The 21,570-nt window shown below is 43.6% G+C and overlaps 1 protein-coding gene across 1 annotated transcript in view; it reads right to left on the bottom strand.

The window, feature by feature from the left end:
- ACBD6 (acyl-CoA binding domain containing 6) overlaps nt 1-21,570 on the bottom strand; it is a 126,463-nt gene that overhangs the window by 67,329 nt on the left and 37,564 nt on the right. The window contains exons 4-5 of the mRNA XM_075936818.1: nt 18,955-19,037; nt 7,809-7,914 (exon numbers count right to left, since the gene is read on the bottom strand). Of these exons, the coding sequence (XP_075792933.1) occupies nt 7,809-7,914; nt 18,955-19,037 (189 nt within the window). The remainder of the gene's footprint in view (nt 1-7,808; nt 7,915-18,954; nt 19,038-21,570) is intronic.

Below are 21,570 nucleotides of genomic sequence, written 5' to 3'. Positions count from 1 at the left end.
ATCACGCGTGCCTGACTCAATCTGATCTTGTCTAGGACTCTGTGCAGAAGTGGGAGGGGAGGAAAGGCGTAGAGGAGGGAAGCGTTCCATGGGATGGAAAGGGCGTCTCCGAGGGAATTCCTGCCCAGGGCTCCCCTGGAGCAGTAGAGGTGGCACTTGCGATTGTTCTTTGTAGCGAAAAGGTCCACTTCCGGATGGCCCCAAAGACGGAAGATCGGTGTGAGGGCGCGTTTGTCGATCTCCCACTCGTGCTGGTCCACGAATGTGCGACTTAAGGTGTCTGCTGTGACATTGAGTATTCCGGGAAGGTATACTGCAGAGGGGGTGACCCCATGGGATAGGCACCAGGTCCAAAATTTGGTGGCTTCCGAGCATAGAGAAGGGGAGCGAGCGCCACCCTGACGGTTGATGTAATACATGCATGTGGTATTGTCCGTCATAATGGTGATGGTCTTGTGAGCTATGTGCTGAGTGAAATGCTGGCATGCGTATCTGACTGCCCGTAGCTCGAGAATGTTGATGTGGAGTGCTTGCTCTACGAATGACCATTTGCCTTGGGCTGTGATGGTTCCCAGATGAGCCCCCCATCCCATGAGTGATGCGTCTGTTATGAGTGTTAGAGTAGACGCTGGACGTTGAAAGGGGACACCGTGTAGCATGTTTCGAGGGGTTGTCCACCAGAGCATGGAATTGATAACGCGAGGTGGGATCGCAACATGCTTGCTCATTTGGTCTCTGAAAGGTTTGTATACCGTAGCGAGCCAGGACTGAAGGGGCCTCATGTGGAGTCTGGCGAGATTGACGACGTAAGTCGTAGAGGCCATGTGCCCTAGGATTTTGAGGCAATGGCGGATCGTGACAGTAGGTGCCGCCTGTGTTGCTCGGACAAGGTCGCATATCGTTGCGAACCTGTGATCGGGAAGAGTGGCCCTTGCTGTGATTGTATCGAGGAGGGCGCCTATGAATTCCAGTTTCTGTGTGGGACGCAAAGTGGATTTTGCGTAATTTATGTGGAACCCGAGACTGAGTAGGAGGTCTATTGTGGTGTCTGTCATGGCCTTTGCTTCTTGGAAAGACGCAGCTTTTATGAGGCAATCGTCCAGGTATGGAAATATTATGATGCCTTGGCGTCGGAGAAAGGCCATTACGACTGATAGGGTCTTGGAGAATACCCTGGGAGCCGTAGAAAGGCCAAACGGGAGTACTCTGTATTGGTAATGTTGGGTACCCACTATAAATCGTAGAAAGCGTCTGTGAGCAGGATGAATTGTAATATGGAAGTACGCGTCTTGAAGGTCGAGAGCCGAAAGCCAATCGTGTTGGTCGAGAGAGGGAATGATAGTTGAAAGGGTAACCATCTTGAAACGGTGGTATGCGATGTATTTGTTGAGGCGCCTGAGATCTAAAATGGGACGCCAGCCTCCTGTCTTCTTCTGGGTTAGGAAGTACGTCGAGTAGAATCCCCGGCCGCGGAATTGTGTTGGTACGTGTTCTACTGCGCCCAGTTGAATGAGGCGTGAGACTTCCTGTAGGAGTGCGGTTTCGTGAGAGGGGTCCCTGAAAGAGGGAAGGGTAGGAGGGTGGTTGGGCGGGGTAGAGGTAAAGGGGATGACGTAGCCAGACTGGACTAGATTCAAGACCCACTTGTCCGAGGTAATGAGGGACCATTGGTGGAAAAAGGCTCGGAGGGGGTAGTGAAATTGTAGGGTAGCTATCGGGAGGGTCGACGGATTGGCCTCCTGGCTCTCGACCAGGCCTTCAAACCTGCTGCTTGCCAGCCGGGGGATGAGGTGTGGCATGTTGCTGTTGACGCTGAGGTCTACGGCGAAGTGGTCTTTGTTTACGGAAATCGTATTTGGGCTGTTGACGGAATGGTTCCCTGGGCCGTTGGTAAGGCTGATATCTATTCCTTCTAAAAGGAGGAGTGTACATTCCTAGAGTTCTAAGGGTTGTACGGGAGTCCTTCATAGAATGTAGCACCTCATCGGTCTTGGATGCAAATAGATTGGTGCGATCAAAGGGTAAATCCTCGACCTTTTGTTGAAGGTCCCTAGGGACACCAGAAGGTTGTAACCATGACATTCGGCGTAGGACTATTGCGGAGGCTGTAATTCGAGCCGCAGTGTCTGCCACGTCCATGGCTGACTGTAAAGCTGTGCGTGAAATGGCCAGGCCCTCCTGCATAATGCTACGGAGGGTTGGGCGTTTATGCTCCGGGAGATGTTGAAGAAGGTCCTGGAGCTTCGCGTAATTGGCATTATCATAGTCTGCCAGCATAGCGGTATAATTGGCCGCTCTAAGGAGTAGTGTGGAAGAAGAATAGACCTTTCGGCCCATAATGTCCACCTTTTTGTGATCCCTGTCTTGTGGGGTTGATCTTAAATTAGGCTGTTTACCCTTGTGTCGGACCGAATCTACTACCAGGGAGTTAGGGGGTGGATGGGTGAACAGAAAGTCCATATCCTTGGGAGCGATAAAATATTTGCGGTCTACTCTCTTGTTTGTTGGTGTAATGGACGCTGGCGTTTGCCAAATGTTGTTGGCTGGGTCCATAATAGCCTCATCCATCGGGATGGCGATTCTGGTAGCTGTTGGGGGTTGAAGTGAGCGGAGAAGTCGATATTGTTTGACCTGGACCTCCTGAAGATCTTTTTCTTGAGCTAGTGCAACTCGTTTAAAGAGCTCTTGAAACTTTTTTGTGTCATCTCCCGACGGTGGGGCATCAGTGGTGACCGCTTCGTCTGGGGAGGAAGAGGAGTTATGCATCGGAGATCTGGTCTCGCCGTCAGAAAGTGAATCATGGCCATCTGAAGGAGCAGGAGAGTTTGGCTCTGTAGCTGATGTGGTAGCAGGAGGAGAGGCTGGAGGTGGCCTAGAGACTGTAGATGAGGGTCGGTGGTGAGACCTCTTTGGGTGTGGACTCCACGGTTGCCATTGTGTGGCGTATGGTGGTGGTGGATATGGATATTGGTGTGGATACCATTGGTGCGGGGGGGGGGGGGGTATGCGTACTGAACCGCAGGCATTTGCCAGGATGGAAGTCTTTGAGACGGGCTGGAATGTTGTGACGAGAATCTGCTTCTAGGTTCGGTTCCGATGCCACTAGCTGAAGAATGGTGTGATCTGGTAGAATGGATGGAGGAAGTCGGGGATGGCGGTGCCGACGAGGTGTGACTCCGCACCGGGGATCGGTACCGACTTCGGCTGTGAGAGGGTGCCGAGCGGTGCGGTTTCGGCGGTGATGTCGGTGCCGACGTACCTCTCTGCACCGAGGTTTTACTGGATAGGCTTTCGGTGCGGGCTTTCTTCGGTGCAGGGCCCGGTGCCGTTAGGTGTTGTTTCGGTACCGAGCGCTCCATAGACGGTGCCGTCGGAGCCGATGACGGCTTAGGTGCCGAGGCGGCCGGTGCCGTTGCCTTTTGATTCGGCTCAGAATGAGCTCTCTTATGCGGTGCCTGCGTCTTAGACCGCGGCGCACCGGAGGTTCCCGGCATGTCCACAGTGCTCACCGGCGATCCTGAGGACATAGCTGAGGCCGGAGGGAGAGCAGATTTTGGTGTCGCCGAGGAAGAATGGGTAGGAGGCTGATCTTTCTCCATACCCTTAGCTTGCTGAGGCGAGTCGTCTGAGGAGGGACGGAGCGACTTCTCGTATAAGAGAGTCGTGAGTCTGTTGGCTCTGTCACGTCGCGCTCTGGCTGTTAGCTTAGAGCAGTGCTGGCACTTCTGCGTCTGGTGTGCCTCCCCCAGACACTTAATGCACGCCGAGTGTCCGTCGGACGCCGGCATGGCGTCCCGACATGATTCGCAGCGCTTAAAGCCCGGCGAGCCGGGCATGAAGGGCTGGGGAACAAGCGGCGAACCGCAACCGGGGAAAAACTTTTTTTTTTTTTTTTTTTTTTTTTTTTTTTGGTTTAACTGGTTAGGGGGGGTCTAAGAACTTGGATAATGAGGAAAGAGGGGGGTAAAAACGATAATTTTTAACTGTTTTTCTCTGACAGATTTGGCAGAGAGAGAGAGCTCCGTCTGCTGCCGAGGACGGTAGAGAAGGAACTGAGGAGCCGCGCGCGCGCAGGCGCCCTTCAGTTCGAACAACACTAGAGGGCGCCACGGCGCCTGCGCGCCGCGGCAGAAACAGCTAGAAAAGTCTCCGGTCGCCGGCGCGAGGACGCACCAGCACCCAGAGTGGAGCACCCACGGGGACCACTCGAAGGAGAACACTAAATTTTTATTCTGTACAGGATGAACCTCTGTAGACCAGAACACACTGATCTGGAAACATCTGTCATCCAGAATGATTTTAGTTAGTGGATTTCCACTTTTCATGGTATGGCCAAATTTGACAGTCCCATAAACTTTGTTTACAGCCATCAGTTCTAGCTCTCAAAGTTCTGTGCTGTTATTTAGCTCCAATTAACCCCTAAATGTCCTCTTAACAGTCCAGTAAGCAATGGAAGCGTTGCTAATGCTGGTAGTTAATTCTAACCTCCCATGGTTTGGAAAATTCTCTGGTTCAGAACTAGTCAGGTCCCAAGGGTGCTAGACTAGAGAGGTTCAACCTGTATTTCCAAATTGATAGGGATGATTTGCACAAAACACAGATGATATAATTGTAAATGTTATTAATACATGATGTGGGAAAATCTGAAGTTTAAAAGCTTAGTAATGCCATTATCATACAAGAAAAGGATGTGCACAGATAAGAAAATTATGTACTGCATAAGCAAATCCTAGTCCAATAAGTTAATTCCTTAGGAGCTGGTCTTATTTGCATACATCTGTGCTGCCATTTTACATTTATGAGAGAGACAAGGCAGGTAATCTTTTATTGGACCAACTTCTGTTAATCAGGAAATGAGGTTACCTTCTTCCTCAGACCTGAAGAACAGCTCCATGGAACTTAAAAGCTTGCCCATTCCACCAACAAGAGTTGGTACAAAAAAAGTTATTGCTGGACCTACCTTTTCTCTCTTGTATCCTGACACCAACATGGCTACAACAGAATTGCAAACATTTAAAGGGATATATATTTTAAATCAACCATGTCAGGTTTGTTCAGCTGCACAAGAGAGATATCTTTTGGACTTAGCTGGATGCCCTTGCACCATAACATTGAAATAATTAATAAAATTATAAGAATAAGTCTGCACATGCTTTGGCCTACCAAAGGTTCAAGAGATACCCTTTTATGAAAGATTTCAGCCAAGATGCAGGATAGAGAAAAATAATTTAGCCTCCTACTTTTGGAGAAGGAAAGTGGTTTTAAAAGAGAGTAGTGGGGGGTTTTGACTCATTAAAAATACAGTGACATTTTGGTATTCATGAAAATGAGAGACTAGATCAGTCCGAACTAATCACAACACAGATGGATGCTACCCAAACTTCATAATGTTCTGCCAAACCACATAGATGCAGAACCAACATGGAGATCAAAATGCCTGAAGCTGTTGTCCTTGTCTATACATGGGTTTGGACCAATAGGAATTTTTCTGTCAAATTCTGTCATGTTGATAAGGTTTCTGAGGATTTCACGACATGGTATTGAAAAGTCCTCTTGGTGATAAATAGTAGGTAGCGCTTTCTAATGGCCTTTCACAAAGGGCCACGTAATTTCTAAACATTGCTGTTCTCATCTCCTTCAAAGAAAACTACTCCTGACTGCATCTGAGATATACACACTTCCCCTGGAGATGGGGCAGGGATATCTTTCAGCCAAAGCCAGGGCTTTCCAGCAGCTACGGACTGTCCCAGCCCCCTCAGCACAACTTAGAGCAACCCGGGGGCTGGCGGTCAGGCCTTAACTTTTACACTGTGCAGAAATGGCTCCAGACTAGTATACCAAATTGTCAGAGGAATGATGCACATTTCACACATCAAACTTCTGACTGAGAACTGGAATGGGCAATTGTAACCCAAGAGGAACGTCCAGGGAGACAGAAGCTTATGGAAGATGGGGAATGTAAGAGAGTGCTCTTTCAGCCAGAATAAAGTAATGCTACAGGTTGAACCTCTGAAAACTGGCACTCTTTGGTCCGGCAACATCTGTGGTCCAGCAGGATCACGAATGCTACCGGACCACAGCGCCCGGGAACCTAATGGCAGCAGGGCCAGCAGTCCAGCTGGGGACAGCGGGGCTGGAGCCCCACAAAAGTGCTGGGGCCAGGCCGGAGAACCCCAGAAACCCGTGGCAGCATGGGGCCGGAGAAAGAAGCAGCCTGCAGTAGGGCTGGAGAACCCACTGGGGCTGGAGAACCCACGGCAGCCTGGAGCCCAGTGGCAGCGGGGCAGACAGCCTGGCTGGGGGAAGGGGTGGAAGTAGAGGGACCAAAGGCAGGGGGCTGGCTGGCTCAGGGCCAGCGGCAGGGGACACCTCTCCAGGTCCAGAAAATTCTCTCGTTTGGGACCCGTCAGGTCCTCACATTGCCAGACCAGGAAGGTCCAACCTGTCGTTTGAAGCTATGCCACGTTGACTGCTCAAACGACATGGTCTCAAAAGTGATTTTTTTAAATTACTAAACTACACCATAGTTAGTGAAAGCATCTCTGCTATTTCTGGGCTTACAACATACACTGCCTGTTTCACTGTCTAACTTGTAGCCACTGGAGGAACTGATGGAGCTCAGTGCTGTTGTTAGAGCGCCTCTGCATGGCGAACAGTCTCAGTTCCTTTAATTGTGGATGTGAAATTCCAGCCCTGATTTTACCCTCCCCACCTCTTTCCCCCTAGAAATTAATTCACACCAATTCTTGATTAATAATAAAAGGCCCTGCCATTAGCATTCAGAGCCCCAGCCGGAGCTGTCATGGCTCAGAGGGCAGAAATCTGCTTAGAGCTACAGGAGAACCCAACTGAATTTGTGGCGTCTCAGTCTATGAATGTGTAAGCACTTCATCTGTTCACCAAAGCACAATGTGCTGGGAAGCAGCGGGTAAAGGTAGCTGAATTTATTATGAAGCAGGGCTAGGTGGCAGTGTACAAGGGTTGAAACCAGTGTGATAAAGCTGGGAGATCATTAGTTACCGACTGATTGAACAACAGAAGTGTATGTTCAATTCAAGTGTTTGCTTTTACAGTAAATAGCTGTACTGAAAAATAAGAACAATTCGTAATGTAGACACTCATTTCATTCTTGATGTTGTTGTCAAATTACTAATGAAGATCCCGTTAGCTCTTCTCCAAGATTGGGATCTAGTGACACTGCTTGGATTTTGATATTCTGAGTCTTGTTTCCACAGCTTGTAAACAGAAAAAGCACTAAATGGTGGTCACACTTTTAGTCAAGCTGGCAAACCTAAATTGTTCTTTTGCCTTCTGTCTGGATAACTGAGGAGAGACAATGACACGTTCCAATCTGAAGTACTCTCCAGCCTTTCTGGTTTAAGGCTGTATAGCTTTGGAGGGAATCACATGAGTCCAGACTAGTTTATCTTGAATGTCTTGGGACTCACTGGCCAACTAAGCCATTCTTTTGTGCTTTTGCTCAACCAGCCTCATTGTACAGAAAGGGGGAGGGGCACCATCAAGCTCTTCCTTAGAGTCCCAGCTGGGGTTTTCAAGGTACTGCAAGAAGGAAGCATCCTGGCATATGCACAGAATTGTTATTAGTAAGTCCATGTACTAAAACCCCAGCTGAGACTGGAACGGTATTGCTTCCCTGCCCATGGAATATATTTCAACTAGTAGATGTTTGGCAACTATTTAGCACTTGTCTTATAACAACAGTTCTAAATTGGGAATTTAGAAGAAGGTCTAGGATAGTGCATTAAAACACAAAACTGGAGGATCAATGGACTACTTTTTTGCCATACCTCTTCATCTTTCACATTCACGTCCACTTTTTTTGATTGTATGGCTTTGGTGACATGGTCAATGTTGTTTTCTCTGCAGTAATCAAATATGTTCTTGTCTTCCTCCCTAATTAGGAAACAAAAGCAAAAAAGGATGTTGTCTTATTGGAGAATATGTAAAGGATACACACATTAGATACTAGCTTTACTGCAGACACACTCATTTCAATAGCATCGCTGGAGTGGAAAGGATTTCTAATGTTTTGCATGCAGACTGATATGTTTTGCCGATAAGACAGCTCAGCCTGATGCTCTAGAAAACACCAGTGATTTGAATAATATTATCAAAAAAGACATGGATACTTAATCCAATAAACTCCCACAAAGAATATGGAATGTAAGAACATGTGAGGCATATTTAGCCTTGGCATAAATCATTGCAAATCCTAGCAATTGCATCCAGGCTAAATATGGTTCTTTTCTTAGCAACATAAGAAAACCTCCACAGAAATGTTATGCACCTTTTCTAACCACTGATCTAGAAGCAGAACAATGGATGCAAACACTGCTTTCTCTTGAAGGAAGGTCTTTATGGGACTAAAGAATTTGCTGGGGTAAGGTCACAGCCAACAAAGTTCATTCATTTGGGTACCTCTATGGCAGAACAGACGATCTCCCCATTCAGGAAGAATGATCCCATGGTGTCAGAATGCCACAATACTTAGTTTATCTGTGAGCAGTGCACTAATACTGTTAGTTCTTGGAAGACTGAAACAACCAACAACAGGCTCATACACAGGGGGAGGTGGGGTGAATGGACCCGTCGTCCCCTCCCCACACGGTCCTTCATGGTCTGCCATAGGGCTGATTCCAACCAATCTAGGGAAGGCGGAGGCGGTGCATTACCCCAGCCTCCCTCTCTCATGCTCTGGCTGACCAGGAGAAAGCAGGGGGATGCACAGAGAGGCGTGGTGCCCAAGCCTTCCTCCCACGTGTTCCAGCTGGCCAAGGAAAATCATGTAGCACGCTGCTCTGGCCTCCCTCCCCTGTGCTCCAGCCAGTCACGGAAGGCTAGGGCTGATTCCCCCTTTCCTCACCCAGAAGTGAGACCAGAGGCGGGAATGAGCCGAAGGGGGTAGGATGCAGCCACCAGCCCCTCCCACAGCTCACATCCCCCCACAGAAATTCCTGCATATAGGCCTGAATAATAAAGTAAAATAAATAAAATTTGCCTGCATTACAGTCCAATAGGACATGAAGTGAAGCACCTGAAACTCATGCCCTGTGACCTGTGCTCCAAAGGAAATGCATGAAATGTAGCTGCAGCTGTTTCAGAGGTAATCCCTTTCACTGGACAATCTTTTGTTGATCCGACACACAAGCTTTTTCTCTCACCAACAGAAGTCTGTCACCAACAAAAGTTGCTCCAGTGAAAGAGATTCTCTCACCCATTTTGTCTCCCCCAAAAAATGAAAATACAGAAAAATGCTAATGCCAGATAGTACAGCTCTGAACCCAGGGGCAATGAATCAACATGCTGAAATAGTCAAGGTCTATGCAGAACAGAGCTCAGCTCCAAAGAAGCAATTTTTACTTGACTGTTGTGTTTCGGCACTTTGTTGTGAGTTATTTATTGCTTGTTCCTCAGATCACAACTTCTTTTTCCTTCCCCCATTGCAGTGAAGAAGTTAAAAAAAAAAAAACACTAATTGCTGATCCTGAGCTTCTGCTGTAGAAAAAGTGCCAGGACTCACTTCTCTGACCTTCAGCTCACTTTGGACACTGTCTCTGGTATCTCATGCCTCTCTTTTGCATGCAAAGGATCCTTTCCTCTACCTTGTATGCACTGCACACACTTGTTGACGAGAAAGGTTCAAGGTCTAATGGTTCATCTATAGGACTAGCATTTGGGAATGTTCAAAGATATTCCTCTGATGTCTGATCAAGACTCAGATGAACAGTCTTCAGATGTATGCTAAACACCAACTCCCAAGTGACGATGACTGCTTCATTAGATATAATTATTAAGAACTCGACTTCTAACACATTCTTATTGATAGCTGAATAGCAGCTAGATACTTGATTAAGAGAAAGGCACCGTTAATGTTTAACATTTCAGATCTATCAGTACATAAGAACATATGAGTAGTTTTCTCTTTGGACAGAAAAGAAACCCAAGTAAATTATTTTTTATATAAGAAGTTAGGTCGACACTAGAAAAGTTATATTGCTATAGCTGTGTCATTTAAGGTTGCCACTTCTCACCAGTATAAACTCTAGTGCAGATACAGTTATACTAATACAGCTTAACTGATTCCCAAAAGGCATAAGCTTTACCAGTAGATGTACTGATGCAACCCTCTTAGTATGGATGCAACTTTCTCTGTTTTGACAGTGCCAGCTAAGTTAAACTGGCAAAGCTTAGACCAGCCCAGAGCAACTTCCCAAGAGTATCTACAAATCTCTCCCAAGGATGCTGAGCTGTGTCTACACAGGGACAACGTAACAGCACAGCCATTCCAGAATAGCTACTCCATGATAGCCAGGTCCATGTGATTTAGCTATTCAAGAATAACTACTGTATAGATGCGAGCGTTTATTTGTAAAAAAATTTTGGGTGGGTGAAGAACTGAAATTATTTTGACAAAAATTCAGGTGACAATGCTAAATTTCCACAGGGTATGACTACATGGGAAATTGACCAGCTTAGCTATTCCAGAGTAACTATTCCGCTATATCAATTCCAGAATAAAAGTCACATTTATTTTGGGAAAATGTCCACATGGGGGAATTATTCTGGAATTGATATAGTGGAATAGTTACTCTGAAATAGCTAAGCTGGTCAATTTCCCATGTAGCCATACCCTGTGGAAATTTAGCATTGTCACCTGAATTTTTGTCAAAATAATTTCAGTTCTTCACCCACCCAAAAATTTTTTATGAATAAACGCTCACATTTGCTAAAAGCCCCAGATACAGAGAAATGGAAGAGAGGTGTGTATTAGTACTAATGAAAACATCAAGTCTTCATGTAATTATATTGTTTCCTGTGCACTTCGACATGAAAAAAGTAGATCTAATCTCTACATGCTTACATGTTTTCACCAATACAGGAAGACACTACGTTAAAAAAGGAAGAAAGCTCAAGAGGTCTTGGGTTTAAAGAAACTGGGTTCTTGAGGGATCAATAATGGGAACTGGAGATTTTCACCTCTCTGGCTTGAAACAAATGCAGATGAAGACTAGTATTATTAATGTGTTAAGTGCTGAGATGGTGCTTGTGGTTATGTAAGACACAGATAAGGAATACACAATGGGAGTTCCCGGTGGGGAGACTTGGAATGTTGGGGTTTGGCTTTTTCCTATTTATTCATTTTTTACTGAGAAACAGCATTGGAGAGAATGTGTGAAATGAATAGGCATGTTGAGTCCAACCCCTAGTTGATATCTGTATATGCCAGAAAGGACACTGACACCTTTGGTGTCAGATTCAGCACAGAGGCCAAGAACTGAGTAGCCACGAAGCCTGCAGGCCAGCTGAGAAGCAAAGCATCTTAGAGTAAGATGGGCAACATTTCACTGTTGCTGCTTGGATGGTTCTGAGGATAAATGGAAGATTTAAAACACTACCTCTGTCATTCTGACACTTTCCCCCACATTAAAGTTACAAAAGTGACAAACTTTTCATTTAAGAGATCCACAAACAGTAAAGGCTACAAAACTGAAGTTCACAGAGAGGCACATGGTTTATTACTGCAAAGGTGCAGAGGAGATAGGAAAGCTGTGAAAAGGGAGCTGTAGTTTTGCTTCCCACTACATATCATTTCTATAACGTTAAAGTCACTTTCTAATGTCACGGATCCAATAAAGGTCAGCTAGAATCAGCGTTTAAAGATAACTACAAAGTTGTGCCCTCTTTTGTTTCCAAAGAGTTTCTTCTCTCCACTCCCACTATAAAGGAGACAGAGAGAAAGAGCAAGTGTTTTCCCGCACTCCTCACCCCACCACCACCACCACTGTAGGACTACCAGGAATGTGAAGTTGGATTTTCCCCTATTTTGCTGGAGATAGCAGATGTGGAGTGGGAACTTCATCAGCTCGTGAAAGAAAGGACATGGTGGGTCAACTGAATCCTGAATAGATCTTTTCTTCCAACTCTTTACAGAGTATTTCAGTTAAACAGCTGTTAAACCAAAGATTTTTGACAGTGCTTGAACAAAAATAATTTGTCATCAACTAATCAGGCTTTACTTCCTTATACTGGCTCTCCACCTATTCATAGAGACTTCCAGGGGGAAATAAAAAGATTGGAAAACACTGAAATTTCTTATGTTAAAAAAAACGCGTATGGACTCTCTCTTCTTCCAGAGCTTTCAGACCTTTCTACATCAGAAAGTCCATCACCCAGTTACTCCCCTTTTGCAGGTCATCTTTAAAACAAAGCAGGACACAGATGCCCATGTTCCATCACTGTCACTGTCCTTCTCCCTTTTTCTGAATGGATAAAAGTGGTTTTGTGCAGGAAGACTTGCTTGAAACATACCACCTTGCCCAGGAAGAGTTGTGCACAGCAAACAGGTGGCTTTGCCTGTCTGCTTGGCACAGTGCCGCTGAGCATACTGCAGCTCAATGAAGCACGGAGAGGTAGCAACCACAGGAGCCAGGAGACACTTGCAACAGTTACTGTTCAAGTCAAGGCCCTTTTGCCCCAAGGGACCCATTTCCACATAATCTATAATTATCTCTTCGCTTTAATCGCCTCATCACTTCGGAGGCTCTCCTGGGCACAGGAAGAGGAAAAGCTCATTAACTGAACCTTTTCTCCTCTCTCTAGCCACCCATAGCTTTTAATTGCTTGGTGTTGTTATTATCTATCAGTGCAACTGGGATCATTTTCATAAGAAAGGGTGGTGGGAGGAAGGGAGGCGGGCGTGTGTCCCCACGGCATGCACCACAGACAAACCTTTGCTTTCTCAATTATTTATGCCAGCTGAGGTTTTACAGGCTGAATAAATCCATAACTCAAGTTTATTCTGAAGAGTCAGGTTCCCCCTGGGGAGGTGTTGCCCACTTGCCTGCACACTCGCGGGCTGTCCTCGGGGAGCATTTGGGAGGTAATAAGACATGTGTCATCCAATTCCCCCACCCCTTCACAAAAATGCACGTGTAATTCTGTAGCTTAGCAGCATTGTAGGATGAGGAGCAGCAGCAGCTTAAAATCTAAACAGTGGCTGCCATTTCATAATATCTTTTTTCCCCCTACCACAGGATACTATGGCCTAAGAATGTCTATTGATAGCTTAGTATTTGAAAATCAATTCAAGCCACATAGGGCTACAGGGAGGGAGAGGGGAAAGAAATGGAATTAAAACCTAGAACAAGCCAACCAAAATATCAGTTCAATAGTCTTAAAACCATATTCTCATTACAAGTAACATTTGTCATATGAAAGGGGCTATATGTAACCAATACTACATTCAACAAAAAACCCAGAACCCTGCCTAGATTTGAAGGGGTTTTGTTTCTGAGCAATTGCTCTTATTTGCAATAGGGCTGTGCATGCTGCAGCTGGCTTGGTTTTCTCCAATGAGAGGAGCTCTGTTAGAGGGAATTTATGGCTCCACATTTGTGTGAGTGACAGATGACTGTGCTGCATCCATTCTGCATGTGCACACGTTATACCAAGAAGAGCCTCTAATTCCCAATGAACCAAGAACAGTCAGTCTCATTTTTATACTTAATTCTACAGTTTTATGATCAGTTAAGATTAACGCATTCCCAAAGCAGAAAACACACACTCTTAAATCACTGGGATGTTTTCAAAATCCATTACTGTGAAGAAACAGCAACTTTACAAGTGTATGGTAGAAGCAACTCTTTAAAATTCTGCAGGCCTTTGTGTCTGACCACATGCAGTGACCTATGGTATTTTCTGCCAAAACAGTTCATTTGTCTCTCAGAACAACTAATCAATTCCAGAGCCCATCAATCATTCCAGTTTTGCCCTGGTGTGGTCTAGCTCAGTGGGGGCCAGATGGCTGCCTCTGTTAGGGGGATTAATAAAATTCTGATGGTTTATGTGGCATCAGATGGACTACAAAGCATGATGGGGACGATCAAATCTTTGCACAGGATAAGGGAGGATAAGAAAGAGTAGCATTTGCAGACATTTTAGTCTTGCTCTATGTCCAGTTCCTAACCTTATACCTAGCCTTAAATCAGGACCTGTTAGGATGCACACAGAGCTCAGGTCACCTCTTTCCTTCAGAACATACCAGGTAAGGATTTTAATTAGAGAAGGTCATGCTTCTTAAATATCCCTTACTAAAATCCAAAATTAACTCCGTTCACAATCTTTTAGTGTTATTCAACTTGTGTATCTAGCTCAATTTATTCAGAAGTGAAGAATCAGGAAACTGATGTCTGAGAAAAACCAATGCTCAAGAAACACATTAGACACTGTTAAAATGCCTGCCTGCACAACTACAAGAAACTATTTATTTTTAAATAAAAACAACTAGCCACACAGCAGTACTACATTAGTTTCATTTTCCTGGCCAGTCTCTGCAGTCACCGTGCTTCAACTTACCTGTTGCTGGAAATACTAGATGTAAATTATTTTTGCTTATATTAAAAATATCAAACATAGCAAAAAAATTACAGTGATTATTTTCAGTTCTACAGTATTTTTGGCATGGGCCCACATTTTGGATGTTACTTTTTTTTCCTTTTTGCTGGTATCACAGAAGGTAACCTAACTTCTGTGTTTATTAATCAAACTTAGGAAGTTTCAGTTGCAACTGTTTGTTCACAAATGAGTTCCACTATTCATCAATTTTGGACTCATTATGAGAGACAGAAAACAAAAGACAGAAATAATGCTTGTGTTACATGAAGGCTGGAAACATCATGACCACTGATATTATTTTCACATGGTTTGGAAACACAGAAAATTTAAAATCCTTCCCTCAAGAGGAAACTTCAAGTTCTGCCACCATTCAACAATGGGTATTATTTTTCTACAATGCCTAAAGCATGCTGGGCAATTTGCACACAATGAAAAAGAGACACATTCTCTCTCTGGGGGGTTGTGATCTTAACAACATTATAGTGCCACAGCAATTGTTCTACATGAGTGGGGGGCACCCCAACTCATTATTGACACAATTATTAATGCTTCAGGGAGGACAATACTACCCCCAATCAAATAAAAACTAGGCCTTAGTAACAAGAGTAGGTTTCTTGAGCTAAGGGCTGATCTAGACATATATAAATGCACTGTTTAATTGAATCTGTTTCCAAACTGATCTAGATAAATGAGTGCCATTTCCTTGTGTGGACATTCTTAAATCAGTTTAGAAACTGGCTGAGTTAAATCAGTTGCTCTGTGTGTTTGCAAACTTGGCTTAATGTTTTTGTTTTTCCATTCTGCCTCCAATCCTCCCTTTGAGGAACATCACTGAACAAGTACCAAACCAACTCCAGCAGCACCTGCACTCTTCCAGCTTCCTAGTTCCCTGCGTCGACATGACAAGGGTATTCACATTGGCCAACATTTTCAAACCTGTGTGCCTAAAACTGGATACCTGATTCCATGCTAGGCACTTAAATATGCATTTAGATGCACAGCTTTAAACATTCCATTTTGAAAAAGCTGGCTTTATGTTTAGTGGATGATCAGTTGACATGCAGTATTTTAGGATGATTCTGTTAGGTCTTTCAACAGCTCCTGAGACAGATAATCACAAAGCACTGTTGATTTGTCTTCAGCTGCATTAGCAGGAAATGGGATTAATACACTGTTTCTTCATGAGAAGGCCCCGAAGGGTGGTGATAAGCAATTGCTGATTTTCCTGCATAGTTATCACATGTGAGCTTCCTCTGGATGTCAGGGGTGCTAGCTTGAAATAGTAAAAAAAACCAAACCACCAAATAAATTGTTTTTGTTTTTAGTGCCCCCCTCCAATCTATTCCAGCTCCCATGCAGGGTTCTCATCTTGTCACTCAGTTTCTGATCCATGTGTATATGGATGATGCTTGGGGAGATGATGAATTTTGGGCTTCAGAGCCATTTTCGATACTCAGGTCCATGTCTGTCTCCTCGTTAAATCTGGATTCCTTCATTTCCAAGCACGATAGCAAAGTTAAGGTCCTAGTTGAAAGCTAGATGGCTTGTTTATCCTCTCCATCATCAAATCAATGTAGTGGTGGCAGAGCAGATTGATTTAAATCCCAAATTTTAATCATGAATTAAATCAGGAAGCCGGAAACTTTGATTTAAATAACTAATTATCATTTTGCTTTGCATTTATACTTTTTAGCTATTTTCCTGAAGAAAGGTTGATTCTCATTACCACTGGTAACGATTAAAACATGTTTTCAATAGCCTAAAGTGTCTTGTACCATCTGCACCTCACCCTGGAGATTGCAACTTTTCATCTCTCATATGGTTTCCTGGCACGTAACCAAGCCAGTGTCACCTCAGGCAGGACTATTGTGATACATTCTAGTTAGGACTGCCTTTGAAGACCATTCAGAAATTTCAGGGCAGAATAACATATGGAGATATACCTATCTCATAGAACTGAAAGGGACCTTGAAAGGTCATTGAGTCCAGTCCCCTGCCTTCAAAGCAAGGACCAAGTACCATCCCTGACAGATTTGCCTCAGATCCCTAAATGGCCCCCTGAAGGATTGAACTCTCAACCCTGGGTTTAGCAGGCTAATGCTCAAGCCACTGACCTATCCGTCTCCCCATATGGCCTTAAACCCAACCAAGTTCTCGGGCACAGTGATGCTACCGAGTATCCAATATGAACCCTACTTCACTGTGTCATCTTGATAAAAATCAATGCTCAAGCTTCTACATCATCAGTTGCTTGGTATGCCTCTTCTCTCTCAGGCTTGGTTTACACACAGTTTTTGTATTGGCATAACTATGTTGCTTAGGAATATGATTTTTACCAATATGATACTGAGATTCAATCCTTTGTGTGGATGCTGCTATAACAGAACGCATGTGGTTATACCAAAGTACTTTAGGTCCATATACAAAGGGAAATAAGATGCACAGGTACAAGCACATATATACCAGTATAACTATGTCTGCACTTGGAGCTGTACTACTTTAACTATACCAGCATAACTAAAATGGTACAACTTGTGTGTGTAGACAAGGTCTTAGAATGCAAGGAATAAAAATATTCTGTGGTAGGTCAAGGAGGACACTTAGGAAGCACGGCCACTAGCGCACTGCTTATTATTGCTACATGTGTTGCAGAAAACATTCCTCTGACTACTTAAGCCACCTAGAATTATATTTTCTACTACTACTACTACTACAACAAGTGGCGAATAACAGGACTAAGAGGGGAGAAAGACACTAAACCATGCTAGGGATGTAAAATCCTCTTTTAAAAATTAACCTGTTAAACGTTATGTTTAACCGGGATTCCACGACCCTGCAGTGTGGCATTGTGAGCCCAGACAAGCTGGAGCGGCTGGGCCCACTGAGCCACAGGCTGCTCCAGACAGGCTGGACATGGGTGGAGGCTGCTGTGGCCGGGCATGCCGCTCAGCCAGGCCACCATTTAACCCTTTACATCCCTAATCCATGCAGCTAAGCCTTCTACTGTGACAGGATAATGGAGTTAAACCCACTTGAAGCTCAACACCCAGCAATGACTGGCTTGTTTAGGAGTCTAATGTGCCACTGTGGGTTAGTTAATAGTCTACGTCAAAACTACAAGCCTCTTTCGAAAGAGGCTTTTTCGATAGAGATAGTCTAGACAGCAAACAGTATTTTCGAAAAAGAGAGCCACTTTTTTGAAAGAGAGCATCCAGGCAGTCTGGATGCTCTCTTTCGAAAAAGCCCTGGTTTGCGTTCAATAACACTTTTTTCGAAAGAGCACTTTCGAAAAAAGGCGTTATTCTTTGCAAAATGGGGTTTTCCGTGGTTGAAAAAACTGCCACGTTCTTTCAATTTAATTTCAAAAGAACGCGGCAGAAATCTAGACACGTGACTTTTTTTTTTGAAAAAACCCTGTAGTCTAGACACACCCTGAATCAGGTGGTCATAAGTTAAAGGGCCTGGGTTCAGACCTAATGTTGGCAGCAGAACACATAAATAGAACAGTTTACTGGCATCAAGAATTGCTGCTCTGCTAAACCAAGGTCACATCTGTCCATCTTTGGTGACTGTCCAAATGGAAGTTAAAGATCTGTTGGCCCTTTTTGAAAAGAACAGAGAGATAACCCTGGAGTCCTGGCCAGCTTTTCCATTTCTCAGTAAAAAAGGATGCAAAGCCCTAGGAGGTGTCTGAAGTGCCAAATTGTTGCTGTGTTTGCTTGTTATAAACTAGCACTATCAATATCCAGCTCAGTGCCTTGTACAGCACTTTGGAACCATCCATTTAGGATTGCTTTTTCATGGCAAGTCACACAAATGCCATGCCATGATATTACCCACTAAGCCTGGGGTATTCTAGAAAGTCAAAGATTACTTATATTTTTATTTCCTGAGGTCACAGCAATATAAGATACATAAATCAGAAAGAGAAAACACACACAACTACATGTCTGCAACAAAAGAGAGGAAACACTGCTGTAGGAATCTTTAACTTTGCATTTGCTGACTTTTATCTGGAATTTTAAAGTTTCATTCTCATCTATTTTACATTTCATTTTCTTTTATATTTTAGTTCCGAAGCATCTTAGTTGTCAAACAGCAGCCATTCTTGCTTAAATGCATTTGACAAGCTAGAAAGGGAAGAAGTTAAATGTGATACAAGACAGGGCTTCTAAATGAAGGTGTACCGTGTTTGTTTATAAAACCTGAATTGCTATACATACATTTGATATTATTGTTTTTGAAAATAAAATTTTTTTTGATAAATAATGAAACAAATATTGCCCTCTTGAGCTGTATAACAGCAAGACAAAGACACTTTCCTTCCCCTACATCTCATGCTAGGTAAAGTTAGTACCTGGCAGCGATACAGACAGTTATTGATTTAAATGATTATGGACCTGGAAAGTTCTTTTCTGTTGTTTATTATCCTGCTTGAGTTGCCACCACAACTGTATGATGTTACAAAATGGTTCCGAAAAATTAAAATAAGTTAAACTAAAACCATATTGTTGATCAAAGACTGGAAGAAATAGTCACCTGATGGTTTCCTCCTGATACAGCGAGCTGACAACTGGGCCTCCAAACCCAATTTTTCCTTCCTTTCCTCTCTTCTCTGGTATCTGAAAGAAAAAATTGGTAGGGTGACATGGCTTTCACACACAGTCTGCCTCATGCTGTAACTTTGTTTTTCAAGGGCAGGATGGGGAATGATTCTCTAGGATAATCTCCTTCTCGCTTCTCTACCACCATGCTCATATGCTTCATGTCTCTGTTACAGCTGAGGACTTAAAAAAAAAAAAAAAAAAAAAAAAAAAATCAATCAATGCTGTTCTGAGCATACTCCAGAGGGAGTTTCCTAAGAGGCACAACAAGGCATCTGGTCTCTACCCTCCCTCCTCACCAGAATGAGTGCACAGCGCTCTCAGGGTGGGCCGTTTAGGACAGAAGTGCTAATCCTTTGGGAGGCAGCGTAATGTCATGTTACTAGACTGAAAAGCTCACCTTTATAAATCTATTTCATGAAGAATTAAATTAAATTGTATAGTGGTTAGCATAGCCAAGCGATTTAATCCAAACAACTGTAGGATTCTAAATTATTTCTACAATGATAGAAAAGGACAAAACGCTGATAGCTCAATATCTAGTCTAAAGCATATACTTTCAAAAATGACTTGTGATTTTGGATGCCCATTTTGTACACCTTGAAGTAGCCTGATTTTCAGAAGACACTGAGAAACTGTTCTCTAAAAAAATCAGGTGTTTCAGAGGCCACAAATCCCCAGCCAACCACTCCAGTAATAGACTCTGGTTGAGTTACTGAAGTCCTCTTAATTATGATTTATTTAAACCATTTCAAGTTACAGAGAATCCACCACTTGCTCTAGTTTAAATAGTTTAAAGGAGGTTTTTTTTTGCGCAAAACGGACCAGTCTATCCTGCTTGTTTTTGTGCAAAAAGCATCGGCAGAGATATGCAGATGACAACGTGACAAATGCTAATGAATGCTTCATTAGCATACTCTCTGCCAACAAATACGTGCAATGTAGACGTAGCCTGAAAGCTTTCCCCATCTACTTTCCGGCTACTGGAGATATTTTCTGCTAGCAGTCGCAGATCAGCCACATGCCATTGCAAGCAATCTCATCATACCATCCCCTCTATAAACCCATCAAGCACTGTTTTTTTAGTTTTTCTGTCCCCACTACTCACCTTGGGAGGCTATTCCAGAACTTCATTCCTTTGATGTTTAGAAACCTTCAGTTTGGGCAGGGGGTTGGATTCAATGGCCTCCTGATGTCTCTTCCAACCCTATGATTCTATGAATCTGAGTCAATTTGAAGCCTAAACTTGTTGATAGTCAGTTTATAGCCATTTGTTTTAGGTCCACATTGGCGATTAACTTGAATAACTCCTGTCCCTGCATGGTATTTATCCCTCAGATGTATTCAGAGAGAGCCATCAAGTCTCCCCTCAGCCCTCTTTCAGTTAGGCTAAACAAAATAAGCTCTTGGAGTAACCTCTCACGAGGCAAGTTTTCCATCACTTAGATAGCCCTCCTCTGCACCTCTTCTCATTTGAATTCATCTTTCTAAAACGAAAGAGATCAAAATTGCACACAGTATTCCAGATGAGGTCTCAGCATTGCCTTGCATAATGCTGCTAATACTTGCCTGGCTCTACTGGAAATCCCTCGCCTCATGCATCTTAGGACTGCATTAGACTGTTTTCATTGCCCTATCACATTGGCGGCTCACATAGTCATCCTGTGATCAGCCAATACACTCAGGTCTCTCTCACACATGGTCACTTCCAATTGTTACAGCCCCAATTTACAGCAAAAATTCTTGTTGACCATGCACTTTGCACTATTCAATTTTATTCCATTTTGATTACTACAATTTACAAGGTCAACCATATCTTCTTGTGGCCATCTGGTCCTCTTATACAATGGCAATATCACCTCACTTTGTGTTAGTGGCAAATTGTATTAGTACATACCCGCTTTTGATGCTGATGTCAGTAATAAAAAAAAATTAAATACGACTGGCTCCAAGATCAGTGCCTGAGGAATTCCACTAGTAACCTCCCTCCTGCCTGACCATTCTCCTTTCAGCATCAAAGTTCACTACTTGTTCTTTATCCACCTTTCAATTTTCATAATAATCCTCATCTTCTCCAATTTAACTAATAATTTCTGATGTAAAACTGTACCAAATGCTTTACTGAAATCCGGGTATATCAGATCTACAGCATTTTCTACTGAAAAATCAGTTCTCTTCTCAAAGAAGCAGATCACGTTGGTCTGACACGATTTACCTTTTGTAAAACTATGATGTATTTACTCCCAATTAGTGTTAAGATCTATGCCCTTAACTACTTTCGCTCTTTCAAAGTTTGTTCTAAGATCTTGCCTACAACTGAGGTCAAACTATCAGGCCTGTTGTTTTCTGGATCACTTTTTTCCTTTTGTTAAAAACAGGAACTATATTAGCAATTCTTCAGTCATAGGGCACAACACCTGAAGTTTACAGATTAAAAGTTTAAAATTCTGACGTCAAGGTTTACTTAACTGTACTGCTATCAGCACATTAGCTTATTATAAACTTTTTTTAAAAAAAGTAATTTACCTTTATGTTTACTTTTTGCATTTCT

The sequence above is a fragment of the Pelodiscus sinensis genome, chromosome 9, assembly GCF_049634645.1.
Source record: "Pelodiscus sinensis isolate JC-2024 chromosome 9, ASM4963464v1, whole genome shotgun sequence".
Lineage (NCBI taxonomy): Eukaryota > Metazoa > Chordata > Testudines > Trionychidae > Pelodiscus > Pelodiscus sinensis.
Note: the sequence above shows the minus strand (reverse complement) of the source record. Positions and strands in the feature narration are given on the sequence as shown.